Here is a 19,409-nt window from a genome sequence, read left to right as displayed (position 1 = left end):
ACACTGGACCACTGCATAAGCTGAATGGATGCTGCAGAAGCTGTGAAGGATTATAGGCCAATTAGCCTAATCCATTCTTTTGCCAAAATTGTCTCTAAAAGTGCTGGCAATGAGATTGTCACAGCAGATCAGCACTCTCATCTCTGACTCGCAGAGTGCTTTCATAAAGAGAAGATGTATACAAGATAATTTCTTGTATGTTCGAATTTGGCACGTGCCTACCACAGAACAAGGACACCAGCCTTGCTCTTGAAGATGGACATTTCGGAAGCTTTTGACTTGGTTTCTTTGGAATATATCTTTGAGCTGCTTGAGAAGCGTGGCTATCCGCCGAGATGGAAAGATTGGTTTGGCCCTCATCTTCACTTCTTCTACATCTTCGGTGCCTCTCAATAGGGTGCCTGGACCAAGTATTGCTCATAAACGGGGATTGCGACAAGGAGACCCCCTGTCCCCGTATCTTTTCATACCTGCAATTGACACCCTGCAAAGAATATTTTGAGCTAGCTACAAATGAAGGACGACTGGCGGTTCTGAGAGGCAGGCAAGCAAAGTTGCGGTTATCCCTGTATGCCAACGATGCAGTGGTGTTTGTCAATCCAATCAAGCAAGATGTGGACATGGTGACTAGAATTATGCAGCGTTTTGGTGATGCGACAGGACTGGGTATCAATTTGGAAAAAAGCTCGGTCGCACCTATCTGCTGTCAGGACATCAACCTGGACGACATCCTCACTTCCTTCTCTGGACAATGAGTTGGTTTCCCATTAACTTACTTGGGAATTCCAATCACAACTGGCCGCAGGCCATGACAAAACTTTCAGGTTGGCAATGTCGCCTACTGAATCTGGGTGGACGGCGGGTGTTGGTGCGATCGGTCTTGAGCTCCATGCCAGTATATATGCTCACGGTCCTGAAGCCAACCAAATCTTTCGTGAAGGACTTTGACAAGGTCAGACGCCGCTTTCTTTGGGCAGGAAATCAACAACTGCATGGTGGCAAGTGCAAAGTCAATTGGGCGCGGTTGCAGCGTCCCATTGACCGTGGGGGGCTTGGAATTATTGATTTAGAGCTTTTTAGTCGAGCTTTGCGCCTAAGGTGGTTGTGGTTTCAATGTAAGCACCCTGGGAGGCCTTGGAATGGCATGGAGCTGCCATTCGACGACACTGATCAGGCTCTTTTTACAGCAGCATCAAGGGTGACTGTCAATAATGGGAAGAAAGCACGGTTCTGGATGGCAAATTGGATTGATGGCACTTCACCGGCACTACTTTTCCCAAACCTCTACAGTTGTGGGTATGTGACATTTCTCATGCCCATTTTGGAAGAACAAAACCATTTTGGAAGCAATGACCAATGATCAGTGGGTACCTGACATTTCTCATGACCTACAGGGGTGGGCCCAACATGTATTCATGGGTATTTAGTTGAATACCCCAAATTTTTGGCAAAAAATTTATGTACATAGTATATAACATGTATATGTATTAAAAAAATAGAAAATAACACCATAAGACAGACTTTCCAATCTCATATTGCGTCTTGGGCTCAAATGGCCCACTACTCCCTCTCCTCCAGGCCCAGTTGCGGCCGGCCAAACTGCTCCCCTCTCCCGTCAACTTGCACACCCCTGCCCAAGTGTCCGTCCCATCTCCCTTCCCCCATTCCCCGTCTCCATTCCCACCGCCGCCCTGCCTAGCGACGGGCAAACCCTAGTGGCGGCACGGCGCAGGGCTGGCAGGGGCCAGCGGCACGGCGACCGGCGGCACCGGCGGGCCTGGAGGCTGGCTGTGGGTGCATCCGCGGCGGCGCGGCCTGCAGGTCTGTGCGCGGGGTAGTGCGGGAGGTGGGAGCGCACTGCGCAGTGTAGGGCCGCTAGTGTTGGGCACAGTTGCGCAGGCGATAGGCGGCACACCAGCGGGTGGCGGCGCGCCTTGGCCCTCGCTCACCCCTCGGTGATAGCAATTAGCACAGGCGTGGATTGTGGCCCTCTGCGATTCTGAAAAAAAAGTCAGCACAGAGCAATTTCGATTGGCGATTGCTTGTTAATTTGTGATAATTCTAGAGCAATGCAGTGACTTGAGTGATTGCAATTTTTAGGCTGCCCAAATTTTTTTTTCACCCTTTGAATTACCCAGACCCCAAATCCTGGACCCGCACCTAATAACCTCACCGTTGGTCTGATTTTAGAGTTTGTGCAGCTCTGGACACTTGTTGAGGAGGCCCATTTTGACCCTTCTAACACGGCGGAGGACACAATCACTTGGACACGGACTGCATCAGGAGAATACACAGCAAAGTCTGCATACATCATGCAATTTGATGGGGGTATGTTCTCTCTTGACCCCAAAACGGTTTCGCATGTCCGGGCTCCATCAAGATCAAATTTTTCCTCTCGTTGCTTCTTCAAAACCGGGTCTGAACAGTGGACAGGCTTCTCCTGAGGGAATGGTCGAATTCTTATTTCTATCCATTATGCTACCGTAATTTGGAGACAGCGAAACACCTTTTCTCATAATGCACGGAATCAAGGAAGATTTGGACTGCGTCAACTTTTGGGGTTGGTTGTCATGGGTTGGTTGTCAGAGCTTTGACCCGGCAAGCTGGCCTACATCCGACATCCGACAGTATAATGGACCGGTTCCATGGGTTGGCTGGCGATTCCTGCTCTACTACCACAGCAGGCTTGCAGTCACTTGCTATCTTGGTGTCTCGGTGACTTGGTCCATTTGAAAAGAACGGAACGCTCGTATCTTCGACAACATGGAGAAGACGATTGATAGGCTCCGTCAAGGAAATTAAGACGAAGCGAGGATGGGGTGTTAGGCGGGTGCAAAGCACTTGACCGCCTTAGTTGTGACTCCATGTAGCGAGTAATCCTTTTCTATTTTTCTCTAAGTTGGGAGCTTTCCGATGCGCTGCCTATTTAGAATCTTTCTAAGTAGATTTGTATTGTAAATTGCTTTCTTCTTATTAATACATGCCGGAATCTTCCGGATCTTTCAAAAAAAGGAGAAGGCGGCCATTCACTGCTACTTGTTAGGATTGATCTCGTCGGAGTCCTTGATCGCACCCTGATCGGGGACGCCCAACCAAGATATGGTTGGTGGGCCCCGTCGCGCAGCGCTATATTAAAGAGGTAGGGGCTGCAAGGGCACGCATGCCAAGGTTTACCGTGCCCCAAAACTCCACCGACAAAATCCTAACCGATCTACTGGGGAGCGCTGAAGCGGCGGGAAGCTCGCTACCTTCTACACCATGTCGCCATCATCGTTCACATCCGCGCTGCCACTCCTGCGCCCTCGACGTCGGCGTCCTCGATCACCGACATCACTCCCGCCACCACAACACCGACACCATCGCCATGGCGAGCTCCTCCACCAAGCCCGAAGGTCGATCTCCCTGTATCTCTCTCTCTCTGTTGGTGTAACCTAGGCCTAAACCTTGTGGTTTATCTCACTAATAATGCAAGAACCCACTTGATCTACTTCTAGAGGTCCTGTTTAGGCTAACAATAGTATCAGACGCCTAGATCTAGCGAGTAGATCTAGTTTTGGGGTAGAAAAGAAAGAAGGAGGTGATTTCGATTCAAATCGGAAGAAGAAATTGAAGAAAAACAGACTCAAACCCTAACCCTAACAAAATATAAGAAACATATATCTAAATGCATAGCAAAGATCATTATCTAAAAATACCAAAATGACTAATAATTTAAGATGGAGGGAGTAAAAAAAAGATAAGCACACACTGATTTCACATAGAATTTGTTTTCCTCCCACACCCAAATGGGTTAGCATTTTCGGATATTGCAGCAGAGGTAACTACTGTCATAGTGTTATCCAATTCGTAGCTATTTTTTATTTGGATTCGGGACTACTGCGTTGATTAGTCCCGTGCTCAAAATGGATCGTGATTAATGCGCAGGATGAATGAGTGCTTCCGTAGTAGTGAGCACCACGTACTGGACGACCTGGCCACCGTGTCCTGATCCACGCCATGCGCCCCGGCAGTCGAAGCAACAGCGAGACCGTCGAACAGGACAGCGCACCAACTCCAGTCACCATTGCTGTAATGGATATTTGACCCACTAGTGCGCTGGCCCAATCAACGGTCTTAATTAGTTAGCTCGACTAGTTGCTGTGTCTTCAGCTGGACATCATCAGCACACGCCGTTATGCAGCAGCATATATACTCCTAGCTCTCTACCATCTCTAGTTGCCACATTCTCTCTCTTTCTATTTCTGGCCATGCCTCTTCTCTACGTAGTACTTGCGGCTGGGCTCATCTTCTCTTCGACGCACACTACTGCTCCATGCTCCACCGCAACTGCGAATGGCGACACTCTTGCGGCAGGCCAGGCGCTTGCCGTCGGTGACAAGCTCGTCTCAAGAAACGGCAAGTTCGCGCTGGGCTTCTTCCAGTTCCGGCAAAGCCTCGGCGCCGCCGCCGCCGGTACGTCCACATGTGACACCACCACCACGGTCTCCTCCCCGGGCTGGCATCTTGGCATATGGTTCAATAAGATCCCGGTTTGCACCACCGTCTGGGTTGCTAACCGGGAGAGCTCGATACTTGAATCCGAGCTCAACATAACACAGCTCAAAGTCTCAAGAGATGGCAACCTCATCATCGTCGCTTAATTAAACAACAACACAAGCACTGAATCCAAACTATGGTCCACAAAAGTTGTCAATAACACACATGGTGTCAGTGCCATTCTCATGAGCACCGGAAACCTTGTCCTCGTACCAAAACACCCGTCTAACAGAGCACCGTTGTGGCAGAGCTTTGACTACCTGACGGATGTCGGGCTTCCTTCCACAAAGATTGGCCCGAATATGCTCACTGGTTTCAACTGTTCGTGTATCTCAAAGAAGAGCCTAATTGATCCAGGTTTTGGCTTATACACCGTTGAGGTAGGCACCGACGGGGCGTTGCGCCTTACAAGTCGCAGCTCCCCCTCCGTAGTGTACTGGTCTTGGCCACCCGGAAAATTAGGAGAACTTGTTCAACCATTGAATGCGCTAATGGACTCGGATCCACGGACCAAGGGTTTGGTCAAATTCACATATCAAGATAACAAGGAAGAGGTGTACCTCTCGTACACCATAATGGATGAATCAGCTTCCGTATCCTTCCTAATAGACATCTCCGGTCAACTTAAGATGAATATTTGGTCGCAATCTGCAGAATCTTGGCAAACTGTACACGCCGAACCTTCTGATTTCTGCATAACACCTGCTGTCTGTGGACCTTTCACGGTCTGCAACAGCAATTCAGACCCATTATTTTGTGATTGTATGGAGACCTTCTCTCGGAGATCGCTTCAAGATTGGGAGCTTGGTGATCGAACAGGAGGGTGTGCCAGAAATACTCCCATAGACTGCATTACTATCAACAGAAGCACGGCAAGTTCCACAGATGTTTTCCACCCTGTAGCTCACGTTACGTTGCCCTATGATCCCCGGAGAATAGAAGACGCTACCATGCAAAGCAATTGTGCAGAAGCTTGTCTCAACGACTGCTCTTGCACTGCTTATGCCTATAGCAAGAGTATATGCTCTGTGTGGCATGGGGAATTGCTTAATGTAAAGCAGAACGATGGCAATGCTATTACTTCTCAAGATGTTCTTTACATTCACCTTGCTGCAAGAGATCTGCAAAGTTTTAGGAAAGCTATCAAAAGGAAACCAGGAGTTATTGCTGTTGCATGCATTGTTAGTTCTGGGTTCCTGCCATTGTTCATGCTGTTGTTGATAATTTGGAGGAACAGATTAAAGTCGCGTGATGCCTGTGCACAACAGTGGCGGTAATGGTGGTGGGATTATAGCCTTTAGATACAATGATCTATGCCGTGCTACTAAAAAATTCTCAGAAAGGCTCGGAGGTGGTGGTTTTGGTTCAGTATTCAAGGGAGCATTAAGGCTCGGAGGTGGGATTGCTCTACTTGCATAAGAGTTGCCACAAATGCATCATACATTGTGACATTAAGCCAGAGAACATACTTCTCGATGCATCGTTTGTTCCTAAAATTGCAGATTTTGGGATGGCAGCGTTTGTTGGAAGGGATTTCAGCCGAGTCCTAACTACGTTCAGAGGAACTGCTGGGTATCTTGCCCCAGAATGGCTTAGCGGTGTTGCTATTACACCAAAGGTTGATGTTTACAGCTTGGGTATGGTACTGATGGAAATCATATCAGGAAGGAGGAATTCACCTGAAGTGTGCACTAGCAATAGTTATCACGTTGCTTATTTCCCTGTGCAAGCCATCCTCAAGCTTCATGAGGGAGACAGAGTTTGGTGGATCCACAGTTACATGGTTACTTTAATTTGGAAGAGGTTGAAAGGGTCTGCAAAGTTGCCTGCTGGTGCATCCAAGATAATGAATTTGATCGCCCGGAAATTCGTGAAGTAGTCCAGGTTCTTGAGGGTCTACAGGAGCTTGAGATGCCCCCGATGCCAAGATTACTTGCAGCTATAGTGGAACGCTCTGATGAGGCTTCAATGTAATAAGTCATAATTACTTCTCCGTTGGTGTTCCCCCACTTTGTATCAGCAAACTTAAAAGTTGTATTGTGGATATGAAGGAATAATAGATGGCAAGCTGGCAATCTTTCTTCTTGTTGTTGTTGTTTTTCTTTTTTCTTTTTGGAAAAGTGAGCAGGGGCACTGCTATGCCATCTAAGAAGTGAAAGCGACACAAGTTTTGTATGATTGGTTCTATTACATAAAAGGATTAGAACTCTAACTCTTAATAAGCATGATAACTAAGGTGACACAAGGCCTCCACAAGCCTGCCTTCGCATATATATTGATGTCCTCCTTGATGCCCTGCACCACCTGTACTGATCCCTCATCTGTCACCAGTTGTTGCATAAAATTTTTCCTCTCCTCCCATTAGCTTGGAGGAATAACAATTCTGATTGGCCTCGCCTCAGCCGCTTGATTCCAGTGAGTCTTGACTACTGCTTTGCTCTCAACTTTTCAATTGTGATCATGCGTTCATCCCCAAAAATCTCATCTTCTGATGACGCTTTTAACTGTATCTCTTAAGTTGCTGAGTTGGTGGCATTCTTGCCCCACGTCAAGGATCCAGATGAGCGGCTTTGCCGCATGTAGCAGCAGTTTAGTTTGTTGTTTCCTATCCCTGCTTTTGCCCACTGCCTCAATTTTTTACTTGTGTACAGCAATCTCAGAAAAAGAGGTGTAGACGTGCACTGACTACTCCCACGCTGCAGCAACCACCTGCTGTAAACCTCATCTACCTCTAGTACCTCTGCTGTCGAATTGTGAGTTTTTCTTCCCCAAAGTGTCCCTCAGTCTGAAAATCAATGTCTGCCATTTTGTCTCTTGCAAGCTTGCAATGCTGCAAATGTGTCTCTGTTGCTAAATCCTTAACAACTTTCCTCCTTGCAGGGTTATTCAAGCCCCTAACATTCCAACTGAGTAGAAGGCATTTCTCATCACTCATTGTTCAGACATCTATACTTCAAATTACTAGCGGAAAGGAATGTCTCATCCCACATGGAACGAGCCCAGGTCGGATACGGGATTGAGACATTGACTGCGCAAGCCACCACTTTCCTATCTATCGAGCTATCGGTCGACCTGTTAATCACGATGAGGCCCGGTGAGCCAGCTCGCGAGATTTCTGTTCTACCTGAAGGCTTATCTCCACATGCTGCTCTCCCAGAGGAGAATGCAGCTGAATTCCGACAATTATAGCAGCATAAAATTATGATGAGCACTGCTAGCTGTACAAGGATTGTAAATGACATAAGCACACAATTTAGAGTGACACCAATTCAACATAATCAGTTAGACAATGCTGCACTAGGCAGGCCTCACTTCAATGCTTGCATAATGCGACCACATACAAACTAGCAGATCTGTGCTCTCCCAGTAGTTCACTAAACAAAGAACAAAATTGACCGCTGGATGGACGGAACATCATCTTCCTCCGTGCACTGTCACTATAGAGAAAACAATAGTGTACATGAGCTGACTAAAATATTCGAACAGGTGGAAAGATGAGATTTTGTGCTCACGAGTGACGCCAGCACGTGCAGAAACTTTCTGGAACTCGGATACAGGGATGTCAGTCATCACAAAAAAAATTTCAAATAATTCTACAGTTTCGGGTTACAAGATTGAAAGAGTTCTATTTGAGGAATGTGCATCCCAGGAACAAGAAAATGTAAGCAACCAGCGAGGTGAGAAGCTCTAGGGACCATGAAGGTGGGATGATGAATGTTGGGATCAGTGGGACCAATAGAGAACCAACAATCCAGCCGCCAACAAGTACTCCAAACCTGGAAGGACAAAGAGTGAGTAAACATGGAGATGTTGATGACCAGTCAAGGCATTTTGATGGAAGAAACTTTCACTACCCGGTGGTTGATGCCCTGAGAAGGTTCTTCATCTTGTCGTTGAGGAAGTATATGCATGAGAAGAGTGATATCGCGAGCTGCACATGAAAACCATTCATCAGTTCAGTGAAGCTCAAGATGGTTAGTACTTTAGATCTACTTATCAAGGATTTATCAGGTCATGTATTTCCATAGTATACTAGATGGTTGATGCCAATGCTTTCTTGAAGAATCATTCACCAAATGGATGTTATAAAATTTCATCAGGTAACTAAGTTCTGTTGATGTTAGACAAGAACATAAACAAACATAGGCATGGCAGAACTGTGATTTAACGCCAAGGTGATTAGTGACAAATAAACCAACAAGTAATGTGAAATTTCACAACCTACAAACCCTGGCTTCGAGAAAGCCATGGAGTTTAAACATTTCCGCAAACAAGAAAAGATAAGACCTTAGAATGTCAGGAAAAACCAAAGCATATACCTGGAATGCAGGTCCATTCTCAGCAGAAGTTGCTATGCTCCACCCAGCAATGAAAGCAAAGAAGAACAATCTTCTGGAAATAATATCCATTGATGGAACCTCAAAGTAACCAAGCAGTGCCTTGACCCATGATGGGGACTCCTCTACTCGCTTCTTTAACTTGGTTTTCAGATTGATTTTTGTCTTCTTCCGCTGCTGGTAGCTCTTCATAATTATCTTCTCATAAGCGCCTTCAATAGCTTCTTCACTCGGTTCATGCCCAGCATATTGTTGAATTAGAAAATTCCTTGCACTTCGGATCTCTTCTTCAGATGCGTCACGATCAACGCCAAGAAGCTTGTAGGGATCTCGAATTCGGTATCTTGGGAACACTGGAACATGCTCTGTTAATAAACAAAAAAAGGAAGTGGATACCATATAAGCCGACTGCTGTCCAGCAATACTGAACAAAACCATAGAATCTATAACTCTTCTATATTGCAGGTCTGAGACTTTTAGGAAATGGAACTATGCAGCCAACTGAATTCATACCAGTATATGTGTGACAAATAATCGGATCAAAGCAGTCTTTCTACAAATTGCTTTCCTTCCAAGACTGGAACAGCCAGGCCAATATTGATACAAAACAATGACCCAATGGCTACAAGAATGTCCAACAGTTTACGAACTATAGGTGCTTCCATAAAAAAAATATGGTAAAATGAAGCGTTTGTTTACGCAACAGTGTGTATACTAGAGAGGAATGCAATCAAACTGAATTAGTTAGGTATTTTAATCTGAAGCAACATCTAGCAATTTTCATGTTCAATCATCAAAAATCATTTTACCCTTTCCGGAATTAGTGCACTGCAAAGGTTCAAGTGGCTTCATAAGGAAAAAGCTTCAAGTGGAAATTTTGGCAACATTACATGGTTATCCTTAATTCAATAATATAAATGGAGTCTAAGATATAAGAAACCAGAACTGTGGAAACAACTATATTCAGACATATATGTATTTTGCTACAATTAAATGAATGTGGGTTATTATCTTTCTAAGAATGCGCTTTCTGATTTTCAGGTGCAAGGACAGGTAAAAAGCATTGACACAGCTAAGCTAAAAGAAATACCATAATTTACCAATTGCAGGTGCTTGCATCTCTAGCCTACCCCAACTTGCTTGGGACAAAAGGCTAAGTAGTTGTTGTTGTTGTTGTTGTTGTTGTTGAGGTGCTTGCATAAGAAGTTACTTAGCTACCACAAGCCTTTGATTTAGCGACAGCATGTGCGCATACTAGAGAAATGCAATTAAACTCAATCAGCTAAGTTTTCCTTAAAGTACATGGTAGAAATATTCTCACTTTTTACAACTAATTTTGTTAAACAAACACTCTTAAAAGCATGGCCCCTTCAACATGGACAACCTAATAACAGTGATATGGTACCAATTGCCAAGCCGCCACATTCTGGATTTTGCAACAGCGCCCTTCCAAACTAGTGCCCCTAGTTGTCACCCTAAAACATCTTACCCCTTTCTAAAATTACCACTACAAAGCTTTGAAGTGCAAAATTCAGCAAAAATTCCGCAGGTCGTACCAATCCAACCCGTATCTCACCGCCTAGCAACCTCAAATGCATCACGATAAAACTGAGTCTTATGTGTTGTAGCATTGTTTAATACTAAACAATACGGGCTCGCCAACTCAAAGCCATTACACCACCCGCACATTATTCCTTGCTCCATGCATCGGCAACCAAAAAGCCAACCTACAATATCATCCCCTCAAACCAGAGAAGTCAAGGCAGAAGGCCTCCTACCGTAGCTGAACCCGCGGTCTTCGCTGGCGCCGGCGCCACCGCCGATGGCGAGGCTCACGGAGCACCGCGGGCCCCGCAGCCGCGGCGGCAGCGCGACGATGCCTCCGCGCACCAACGCGATGCCATCCGGGCCCCATCGTCCGATGCTGAATTCAACAAAAAGCCACGAGACCGTGTCAGCACCCCCCGCGAGAAGAGGCAGCGGCAGGGAGGGGCGAGAAAGAGGGGGTTTAAGGCAGGGGCGCGCACCGGAGGAGCCGCGGATGCGGGCGGGCGAGGAAGGCCGCCGCCGTGGCCTGCATCTCCGGCGCCTCCGCGGCGAGGGGAGGGAGGCTGTCTTGCCGCGAGCGCGACCGCCGCGGGGGGAGGGAGAGGGAAGGAGAGGGAGGGGAGAGATTGGATAGGGAGCGACGGGGAAGACGGGGAGGCCGAGCAGGTTGGTGGGTCGTGAGGCCGGCCGGGTCTTTTCTGGGCCGGCTGAGCTGGGCTTACACTCTGAGTGGGCCATGCTCGATTGTTTTCTCGTCAGGCACGGCCTAAACTAGTGCGCCTTTCAGCGAGTATGGGCTTATCCATGTGACAACTCGCCTTTTCAAGCAAAACAAACGCAACTGAACTGATAAGCGAGTGCGTTCGAGTTTCTAAATACTCCATCCGTTTTAAATTATAACTTTTTACCTTTTTTAAATACATAAATTTTATTATGCATCTGTATACTTTTCTAGGTGCATAAACTTTATTAAATATTTATTATATATCTAGAAAAATTAAAATAATTTATAATTTCAAATGGATAGGTATCATCAGATTGGCCTAAGCATTGCACACTATGCAGCAAATATGGAAAGTAAACGGTTAATATCATAGTTACTGTCTTAATTAAATGGGTGCAAAGCTTTGTGCGTTGTTTGGAAAAAAATCATAATTACTCCCCTCTATTCACAAATAGGCAGTCCCAACCAAGAAACTATGCAGTAGTATCTATGATACTATATCACATAGACACCGCTTAAGAACTATAGTGCCCAATGCATAATTTGTAATTATGGTTATAAAATAAATTTCTCCAATGATCTTTTTTCTCTCTCAACCAATTCCCTTCCTTCCCACTCTTTAATTCTATCTTGATACCTGCGATATCCGTCCCAATAGGTATCGTGTAGTTTCTTAGATTTTAATTTTTGTGCAAGAAACTATTTTCTTACATGAGATCCAGTTTTTTATCTTTTCCTCTCTCTCCTCTTTAACTGCATTGCCAAATCAGCAAAACATCCTACATAACATCATATTAAATGCTATAGAAATTATGTTAATCACTGCATTGGGACTGCCCTAAGCAGTTCTAGGAACTGTTTTTAGAACAAATGAAAAAAATGCCGTTCATCCTCTCGTAGGAAGTGGCGGAGTCAGCTCTGATTGACGCGATTTCTAGCCGACTATTCGTCTAACCCAAGCCTTCAATGGCAGGTACTAATCAGATGGAGGGGGACGAGAGGACGGAGAGGAAGCTGTAGAGTGAATAAGATGCATTAGGTCACAAGATACTCAGAAAATCCTTAATTTTTTGACAAATTCTAAACATTAGAGATGCATATATTTTTGGATAGAGAAAGTACAAAATATTCATTTTCGTTCCACATCAACTTAATAATTTCTTGCATAGCATAATAGAATATTATGTGCCATGGATTTCCATATTTCCTTCAATAAGTATTTCCTCCATTTCAAATTACATATCGTTTTGATATTTTTAGGTGCATAATATTTACTATGTATTTAGATATAATGAAAAAACTATGCACCTACAAATATTAAAATAATATATAGTTTGAAACGGAGGGAGTAGAAGTGTCTGTATAACCGCAGGTATTGCTAGCACATGTCGGTTCAACATAGCTCGATCAACATGGCCTGTTGCATTTTCGTGGAACGCGAGTTGCTAAGTCGTCTAAATATATAAGCTCCTTGTTTAACAAAGTCGGAAGTTCAAGTGGTGTTATCATAAACATCTAAAACTTCACCGGAAAAGACGGCCAATCTATCCACAGTCATAAATGTACCCAAATCCACTCATAGTCTACACCTCTACCTGCAGAAATTTGCATAATCCATTTCGATTCGTTCTTAATCTTGAATGGACGAGGATTTCAGTTCTTCCCATGAGAGGGTGCCAATCTGCAGAGAGAATACTCAAGGAGCAGGCGCCGCAAAAGGATGGTTTCTGGATATAGCTAGCTACACCTACACGGATGATCAACAAGATTATTCACGACAAGATCGAAGGCAAAACGGAACCGAACGATCGACTGGCGATCGTGTCGATCAGAAGCCGAAGAACCGCTTCTTCCTGTTCTTCTTGCCCCCGCCGGCGCCGGCCCGGGGGCGGCACCCGGCGATGTCGTCGGCGGCGGCGAGGTTCTTGGCGATGAGCTGGCGCGCGCGGCGGCTCCTGATCTCCACCCTCATGCTCTCCGTCTTGTCCACCTTGTCGTAGCACACCGCCTTGCTGGCCTTGCCCCCGCAGCCGGCGCCGGCCAGCTTCTCCTTGATGCCGTCCACCAGCCTCGCCAGCTTCCCCATCACCCGGTTCCTTTCAGATTCCTGCACCAAAGCGAGATCGAAGACGACGGGGTCGGCACTTGATCGCAGGCCGCGTGACACGAGATCGGTGGATGAACAACGAAGGCGCCGTCGCCGCCGGGGAAAGGTACTGCGCATGTACGGCGGGGCCCGTGACTGGATAGATGCGGTTGGCGAGGGCTGGCGCCGGCGGCCTGCCGGTCAAGCAGCGCCCGCGTTTAAATGCAGCTGGGTTCGGGAGGGGAAGGAGGCGCAGGCTTCCCGCACGCCGCGCAGGCAGCCGCTCCTGCGGGTGGCGGTTACTGACTCGCCGCTGCTACGTGTGCCGGGTCAATTTGCCAGCGGCGCAGGTCCCTCGCGAGGCTGCTGTTGTCTGACATGTGGCCCCGGATCCCAGGTTCGAGTTCACACGATGGCGACGAGCCACACTTGGGGAGTGGACGCTTCGTTCTAGAGCCTCGATTTTTTGGGCCTTGAGCAATCTGAGGCAGATCGTTGGAACCTAGCTGTTTAATCCGAGGAACAAATTTGTTGGCACATTTCATCAATCAATTGAATCTTAAAAAGAAAGAGAGCAGGGAATAGGAAGGGTTACTGCAACTAAATCATGGATTCATGGCATGGTAATACTCGTCTCGAATGATCAGAAGTCTTTATCTGCTTCAACAACCGCCGGGTCAGGCGCATCCTCCGTCTGCTCAATGTTCATTGCCGGCACAGATGCACGAGAGCCTGTTGCGGTATGGTGATGCCCTTCGACCGACGGCAGCCTGCCATCTCCGGCGGGTAAGGCTGCAAGATTTCGTGTCATGGAAACGACGACCAAGCCATCCGCACAGGTCCTCTCCATGTTCTCAAATGAGCTCTTCACCTGCCGCTGGTCATAGGATCTTCCGGATGCGAGTTACTGGAGCACTTCCAAACATGTTTTCTTTTTTACAAAAATAATGTGAGAAGCTCTGGTGTTTATTTAGCTAGCAGAAATTAAGAAACTCTTCAGAGTAAAATTCATGCAAGGCCAAACGATACCATGAATGTTTTTATTAGTACCTCATGTCTGTTTTTATTAGTACCTCATGTCCTCATATGTGAGTTCACAACAAGTGAACAAATCAGGTGGCAGGAAATACATCTTCTTTCGAAATATAATTACACCTCATACCTCCTTTTTAGAGGTAAACAACTGGATATTGAAGGACCTATGTATAGTGATATGCACAGTTTTCTGTGTAGCTCTTTTTTGAGGTACATTTGCAGTAAAAAAATATTTCTAACTATCTAGAATTCTAGATTTTTGACTTTTTTGCCTGTGCTGCTTGGGTGAACTCCTTGCGCAGGACTCTCCTCATGACCTTGTTTGAAGCGGTTCTAGGGAGCGATGGAACCACGACTACAGAAGAGACCTGCGTGCAGAGGGGAAGCAAAGAAAGTTCAGCGACGCCTCTGTGGTCTGCCACATAAAACTTGGATGCAGTCAGCGGCAAATCCACATGAACAATGGACGCACCTTGAAGAGGGGGTTCAGCTTCTTCAGAGCCGTGTTGAACGCTAGTTTCAGCTGGTTCAAGTCCTCTACTTGTGTGCTCTGGTCTTTGAAGACGATGGCTACCGTTAGCTGCTCAGGGCCACCACCTATAGGCGGAACCCCAATAGCTGCTGTTTCGAGGATGGCATCGTTTACTCTGTTGCAGATCCTCTCAATCTCGATGGAACTAACCTGAAAGTGACCATAAAGTTCGATGAGTGGACCATGATATGAAACATTTTGATGTGTAGTTGCATAATACCACAATGCAGGGTATACCTTAATTCCACCAAGGTTCATCGTGTCATCTGCGCGCCCATGGGCCCTGTAATATCCATCACAAGTACGCTCAAATTCATCTCCATGTCTGCGGAGGACCTGCATGTAATACAGGGGTTAGTTTAAACCTTTAAGCATCACAAAGGAACCAAGAACACACATACGTACTCTCCCGTTCCATACTGGCATTCCATTGAAATAAACTTCCTGATGATCAGCGTTTAGTAGTGTTGTTGATGATCCAAATAAAACTGGGTCAAGCGCAAGTTCACCAATACCCACCGAATCTTGTGGCTGCAAATTTGAAGATTATAACAAGCATCAGTTTGGAGAGTTCCTTTTCATCTGTCACAAAAACAAGCATCTATTTGCATAATTTGCAATCAGTGGATAGACATGGTAAGACCTAATCTCATGTCAATGCTGACATAAATGTAGATGACTGTGTTATTTAAATTGATATTTTGTGGCACACCAACTTACCAAGGAAAACATTCTCTCTATTTACATTGGTTACGAAAGGGATATAAAAGATCAAATGAGAAGTGAGAGCAAGGAAAGTCCAATTCCATGATATACTTACCAAGGGATTTCCACTGTTGTCAAGAATGAACAAGTTACAACCCATGGCAGGAGTGCTGAATGCAGACAATGCTTGAGGTTGCAGCAAAGATCCAGTAACAAATCCACCACCAATCTCTGTGCCTCCACAATACTCAATTACTGGCTTGTAGCAAGCTCTTCCCATCAGCCATAAATAGTCATCCACACTAGACGCCTCCCCAGATGAGCTAAAACACCTGTATAAAACATAACCGCTGAGAAAGAGAACATGGCGTACAATTTCCTTTTTCTAAAATACAAGGTATGCAAGTTAAGGCAGAAAGGGTCTGGACTCTAGAGAGGAGCAATTAAAAAATTACCGGATGGTAGACCAGTCAAATCCAGCTGTGCAATCTGTATTTTTCCATGTACGAGCGATGCTGGGTACCAGTCCTAGCATTGTCACTTTAGCATCCTGGAAATTAATGTAAGAATAAGTAGGCATGAGATTGCAGTGAAATGAAGAAAATGCAATGATAAGTAGGAATGACATTGCCATGACTGAAGACAGAATAGCAGTAACCTAATTATTTTAATTAAAAGCGGACATTACGGAACAATATACATCGAATCGAAATAGAACAAATAGGACAGTTTCCTGTACGCAATATTCATTTTTCCTAAGGATCTACAAACATGAGTTAAGCATGCCAAGCCAGTGAGATTCATGAGTACCCAAAAGAGATTAACTGGAATAGCAAACCATGCATAAAAAACTTGTGCTCATTCAGTTTTTGTTTTAACTTTTAAGTGTTTGACATTGGTATTTGGGACAAGTCTTATCCTCCTAGCATGATGTATCTGAACACAATTATGAGGTGGTTCTCAATTTCTGACAGTAATTTAGTGAATTGATTGAGGTGTCTTTATTTGTACCTGTACAAACTTTGCAAAGCCTGAACTATTTGGGGAGCCATTATACAGAGCCATGGAGGCTCCATTCAGTAACGAGGCATATACAAGCCAGGGACCCATCATCCAACCAAGATTAGTTGGCCACGCAACGACATCTCCTTTACGGATATCCATGTGACACCATCCATCAGCAGCTGCCTTTAGGGGGGTTATATGTGTCCATGGAATTGCCTTGGGCTCCCCTGAATATGAAGAAATGTTGGAAACTTTTGTAGAATATTTTTAAAAGAGCACTATTTGATTAACTCAATATCATAAATAGGATCTGCAGCTGGCCGATTTTGCTGTACACAGCTGTATCACTGATCATTGCATATGGGCAAATCATGTCAGAACTGATAAAATTATCAAAATATAATCTTGCCTGTGGTCCCTGACGAAAATAGGATATTGGTGAATGCGTAGGCAGGTTGATCAACAGCAGCATAATTTTCCGGCCTGCAAAAAAAGTTTCCTGTCAGTGGATGTCAGGTAGTATCAAGTTATTCCAAGTAAATTAGATTGATTTCAAGACATTGACTAAATTATTTCCATACTGCTACTACTTAATCAAAAAACTTGTAAGCTTGTTGAACATTGAGCATTATGAACATGCCACAGCAAAAGGTTGTAAAACCAGTGTGCAGGTAGAAGAGTGTGTTAGAGATTGTTCAACAATTCGCTCTAGAAACTGTTGATTGTTCACAGGAAAGACTGTTGTCCAACTTGGCTTCATCTCCAAATTTCAGCACATGATAGAAAATAACTCACTTGGTATCATTAACCCTTCCAAGGAAATCCTGCCAGGATAGGTCGTTAACACGCAGTCCCTTTATTGGCAAAGATCCCCTTACAGGGATCACAATTGCCATTGGGGCCTTAGCGTCCACAACTCTACTGTAGAAACAAAGATATAATGTGAGGAAAAATGTTCTGATAATGTAATTGATTGATGTATGGCCTCTGTACTTAAAAACGCACCTGTACAATGGCAGTTCCTTGTCATCACGAAGGATGTAATCCTAGCAAGGAAAAGATTATCAGCATCAGCAAATCACTGCTTGGTTTTATAAGTACAAAGTTCTTGTCAAAAAGTATGGGACAAGTAACTGAAGAAGAAATCAATGTAGCAGCACCAGGGTTACTACCTGAGTGAAAATTGCTTTTGCTTCTGATATCTTCAACCTTGTCGATATTGCCGGTGCAGCAAAGCTGTCTGCAATTGAGACAACCACATAGCCTGCTAAAACAGTCGCTAGGTAGATCACAACAGCATTCACGTTCATAGGCATGTCGATAGCAATTGCGGATCCCTTTGGCAGGTCCAGGGCATCAAGTGCATTTGCCACAAGGCTGCTCTAGGCAAAGCAAGAAGAATTGGTTATGCAATCAGATTGCAATGAATCACAACACAGCTATGATAAAAACTATCAGTACTGTTTAGAGCAGGATATCATTACCAAACTTTTTTCCTCAGCTCCTCAAGAGTCATGAAGTTGAGAGGTTCTGAATCCTTCCGTTCATCTCTCCACACAATGGCAACATCCTCGGAACTTCTTCCAGGTTTAGCCCTCAGGCAATTGGCGGCGGCATTCAGCTCAGCACCCGGTAGCCACTCGCCACCCGGGTACCCATCGCTCTCTCTCCAGATGCAAGACGGCTCCACAGTGAACTCAACACCCATATCCTCAAAGACCATCTTCCAGTACGCCTGTTCATAGAACCCACGGATCGAACTGAAGACAGTAAGCTCATTTTGCAACAGTAAGAAGCAATGAACGGCAAACAAAAGAGGGCACGTTTTGTCAGCCACCTCTGGGTTCTCGTTGGAGAACTTGTGGAGGTCAGGGAAGCTGGTGATGGGATCCTTGTACGCGTCTCCGAGGAGCTCCCTCCCCCGCGCCTCCATGACGCGGCCGACATTGGTCAAGGCCGCCTCCTTGCTGAATTTTATTTGCAAAACATCAGCAGGTTAGAAGGGACTTGGAAGAAGCGAACTCATTGGGGCGAGCGAGCTAGGCGTTGGAAATATCGGAGCTTTACGGATCGGGGGTCCAGGCGGGCGGCGTGGGGGACGGGAGCCCGGCGAAGCAGCCGTAGTAGAGCATCCGGTGGACGGCGAAGGGGACGTCCGGGCGGAGCAGGGACCGGCAGAGCTCCCCCCACACGGCGGCGGGGTCCGCGTCGCCGGCGCCGAGCGCGCGCCGGAGGGCCGCGTGGAGCGCGGCGGCGTCCGTCCCGGGCGCGGCGGCGGCCAGGTCGCCCGCGGTGATCGCGCCCAGTGGCTTGTGCGACGCGGCCGCCATGGCTTCCCGCTGCTACGGCTACTGCTACTGATGTGGAGCAGATAGATTGCAGATGCACAGGGCACAAGTTCCTTACGGCAAATAAAGAAGACGAAGGAGAGAATTCTCGGACCGGTGTACCAAACTGATAAACAACCTAACTAGGATTGGGACAGAGACTCGGGGGGAGAGATCAGATAGAGATAGAAGCTGTTCTTGTCGGGCAAAGCCAACCAAGTGGCCGTGAAATATGATATCTTGAAGCCCTTGCGTTGCACGAGCAGGGCATCAGATAATTTGCTCCCAGAACGTCTCCAACAAAATTGTTCAGCCGTTGCTCAAGTGGACTCTGTTCTTTAATTCTACCAAACGCCGAGCCTAGCAAGGGTCCCTTTTGGTTCGGCTTCGGGAGCCATATTCGCGTCCAAAGATCTAGTATCCCAACCAAAGATCTCTATCGGACGAATTGATTTCGAAAAATCACCCGATTCCCGCAGGTCACTTTGGAATCGGGTGAGACACCAGATTTCACCGATTCCGCTCCCTACCGACGCCCGCCCGCCGCGACCCCGACGCGCCCCCGCCGCCGCCC

The 19,409-nt window shown here is 46.1% G+C and overlaps 3 protein-coding genes and 1 pseudogene across 5 annotated transcripts; 1 reads left to right on the top strand and 3 right to left on the bottom strand.

Annotated features, from left to right (window-relative positions):
• Nucleotides 1–4,235: 4,235 nt before the first annotated feature.
• Nucleotides 4,236–6,621, top strand: LOC112881799 (annotated as a pseudogene).
• A 1,144-nt stretch (nt 6,622–7,765) lies between these two features.
• LOC112881798 (protein CHAPERONE-LIKE PROTEIN OF POR1, chloroplastic) lies at nt 7,766–11,060 on the bottom strand. Of its 3 annotated transcripts, XR_003226528.1 has the most exons (6): nt 10,901–11,059; nt 10,652–10,797; nt 8,856–9,238; nt 8,391–8,467; nt 8,049–8,312; nt 7,773–7,973 (listed from the first exon to the last, which is right to left on the bottom strand). XR_003226528.1 is itself a non-coding variant. In XM_025946667.1 (5 exons), exons 1-5 carry the CDS (start codon nt 10,951–10,953, stop codon nt 8,162–8,164), a joined length of 798 nt encoding a protein of 265 aa, XP_025802452.1. In that variant the 5' UTR covers nt 10,954–11,060; the 3' UTR covers nt 7,766–8,161. The 3 variants fall into 3 exon arrangements, 2 of the variants coding, with proteins under 2 accessions (XP_025802452.1, XP_025802451.1); XM_025946667.1 differs by having other exon boundaries at nt 7,766–8,312; nt 8,856–9,226; nt 10,901–11,060; XM_025946666.1 differs by having other exon boundaries at nt 7,766–8,312.
• A 1,801-nt stretch (nt 11,061–12,861) lies between these two features.
• LOC112883410 lies at nt 12,862–13,514 on the bottom strand. Its single transcript, XM_025948706.1, has 2 exons — nt 13,374–13,514; nt 12,862–13,252 (listed from the first exon to the last, which is right to left on the bottom strand). The coding sequence occupies exon 2, from the start codon at nt 13,229–13,231 to the stop codon at nt 12,974–12,976; it is 258 nt and encodes an 85-aa protein (XP_025804491.1). The 5' UTR covers nt 13,232–13,252; nt 13,374–13,514; the 3' UTR covers nt 12,862–12,973.
• Nucleotides 13,515–14,242: 728 nt separating this feature from the next.
• On the bottom strand, nt 14,243–19,009 carry LOC112882337 (probable acyl-activating enzyme 17, peroxisomal). Its single transcript, XM_025947365.1, has 14 exons — nt 18,576–19,009; nt 18,346–18,475; nt 17,993–18,243; nt 17,681–17,885; nt 17,514–17,554; nt 17,304–17,429; nt 16,918–16,991; nt 16,515–16,735; nt 15,959–16,053; nt 15,619–15,835; nt 15,204–15,329; nt 15,036–15,134; nt 14,739–14,948; nt 14,243–14,634 (listed from the first exon to the last, which is right to left on the bottom strand). Exons 1-14 carry the CDS (start codon nt 18,836–18,838, stop codon nt 14,518–14,520), a joined length of 2,175 nt encoding a protein of 724 aa, XP_025803150.1. The 5' UTR covers nt 18,839–19,009; the 3' UTR covers nt 14,243–14,517.
• Nucleotides 19,010–19,409: the final 400 nt, after the last annotated feature.

This window comes from Panicum hallii, chromosome 2, assembly GCF_002211085.1.
Source record: "Panicum hallii strain FIL2 chromosome 2, PHallii_v3.1, whole genome shotgun sequence".
NCBI lineage: Eukaryota > Viridiplantae > Streptophyta > Magnoliopsida > Poales > Poaceae > Panicum > Panicum hallii.
This window is presented reverse-complemented; position numbering and strand designations above follow the sequence as displayed.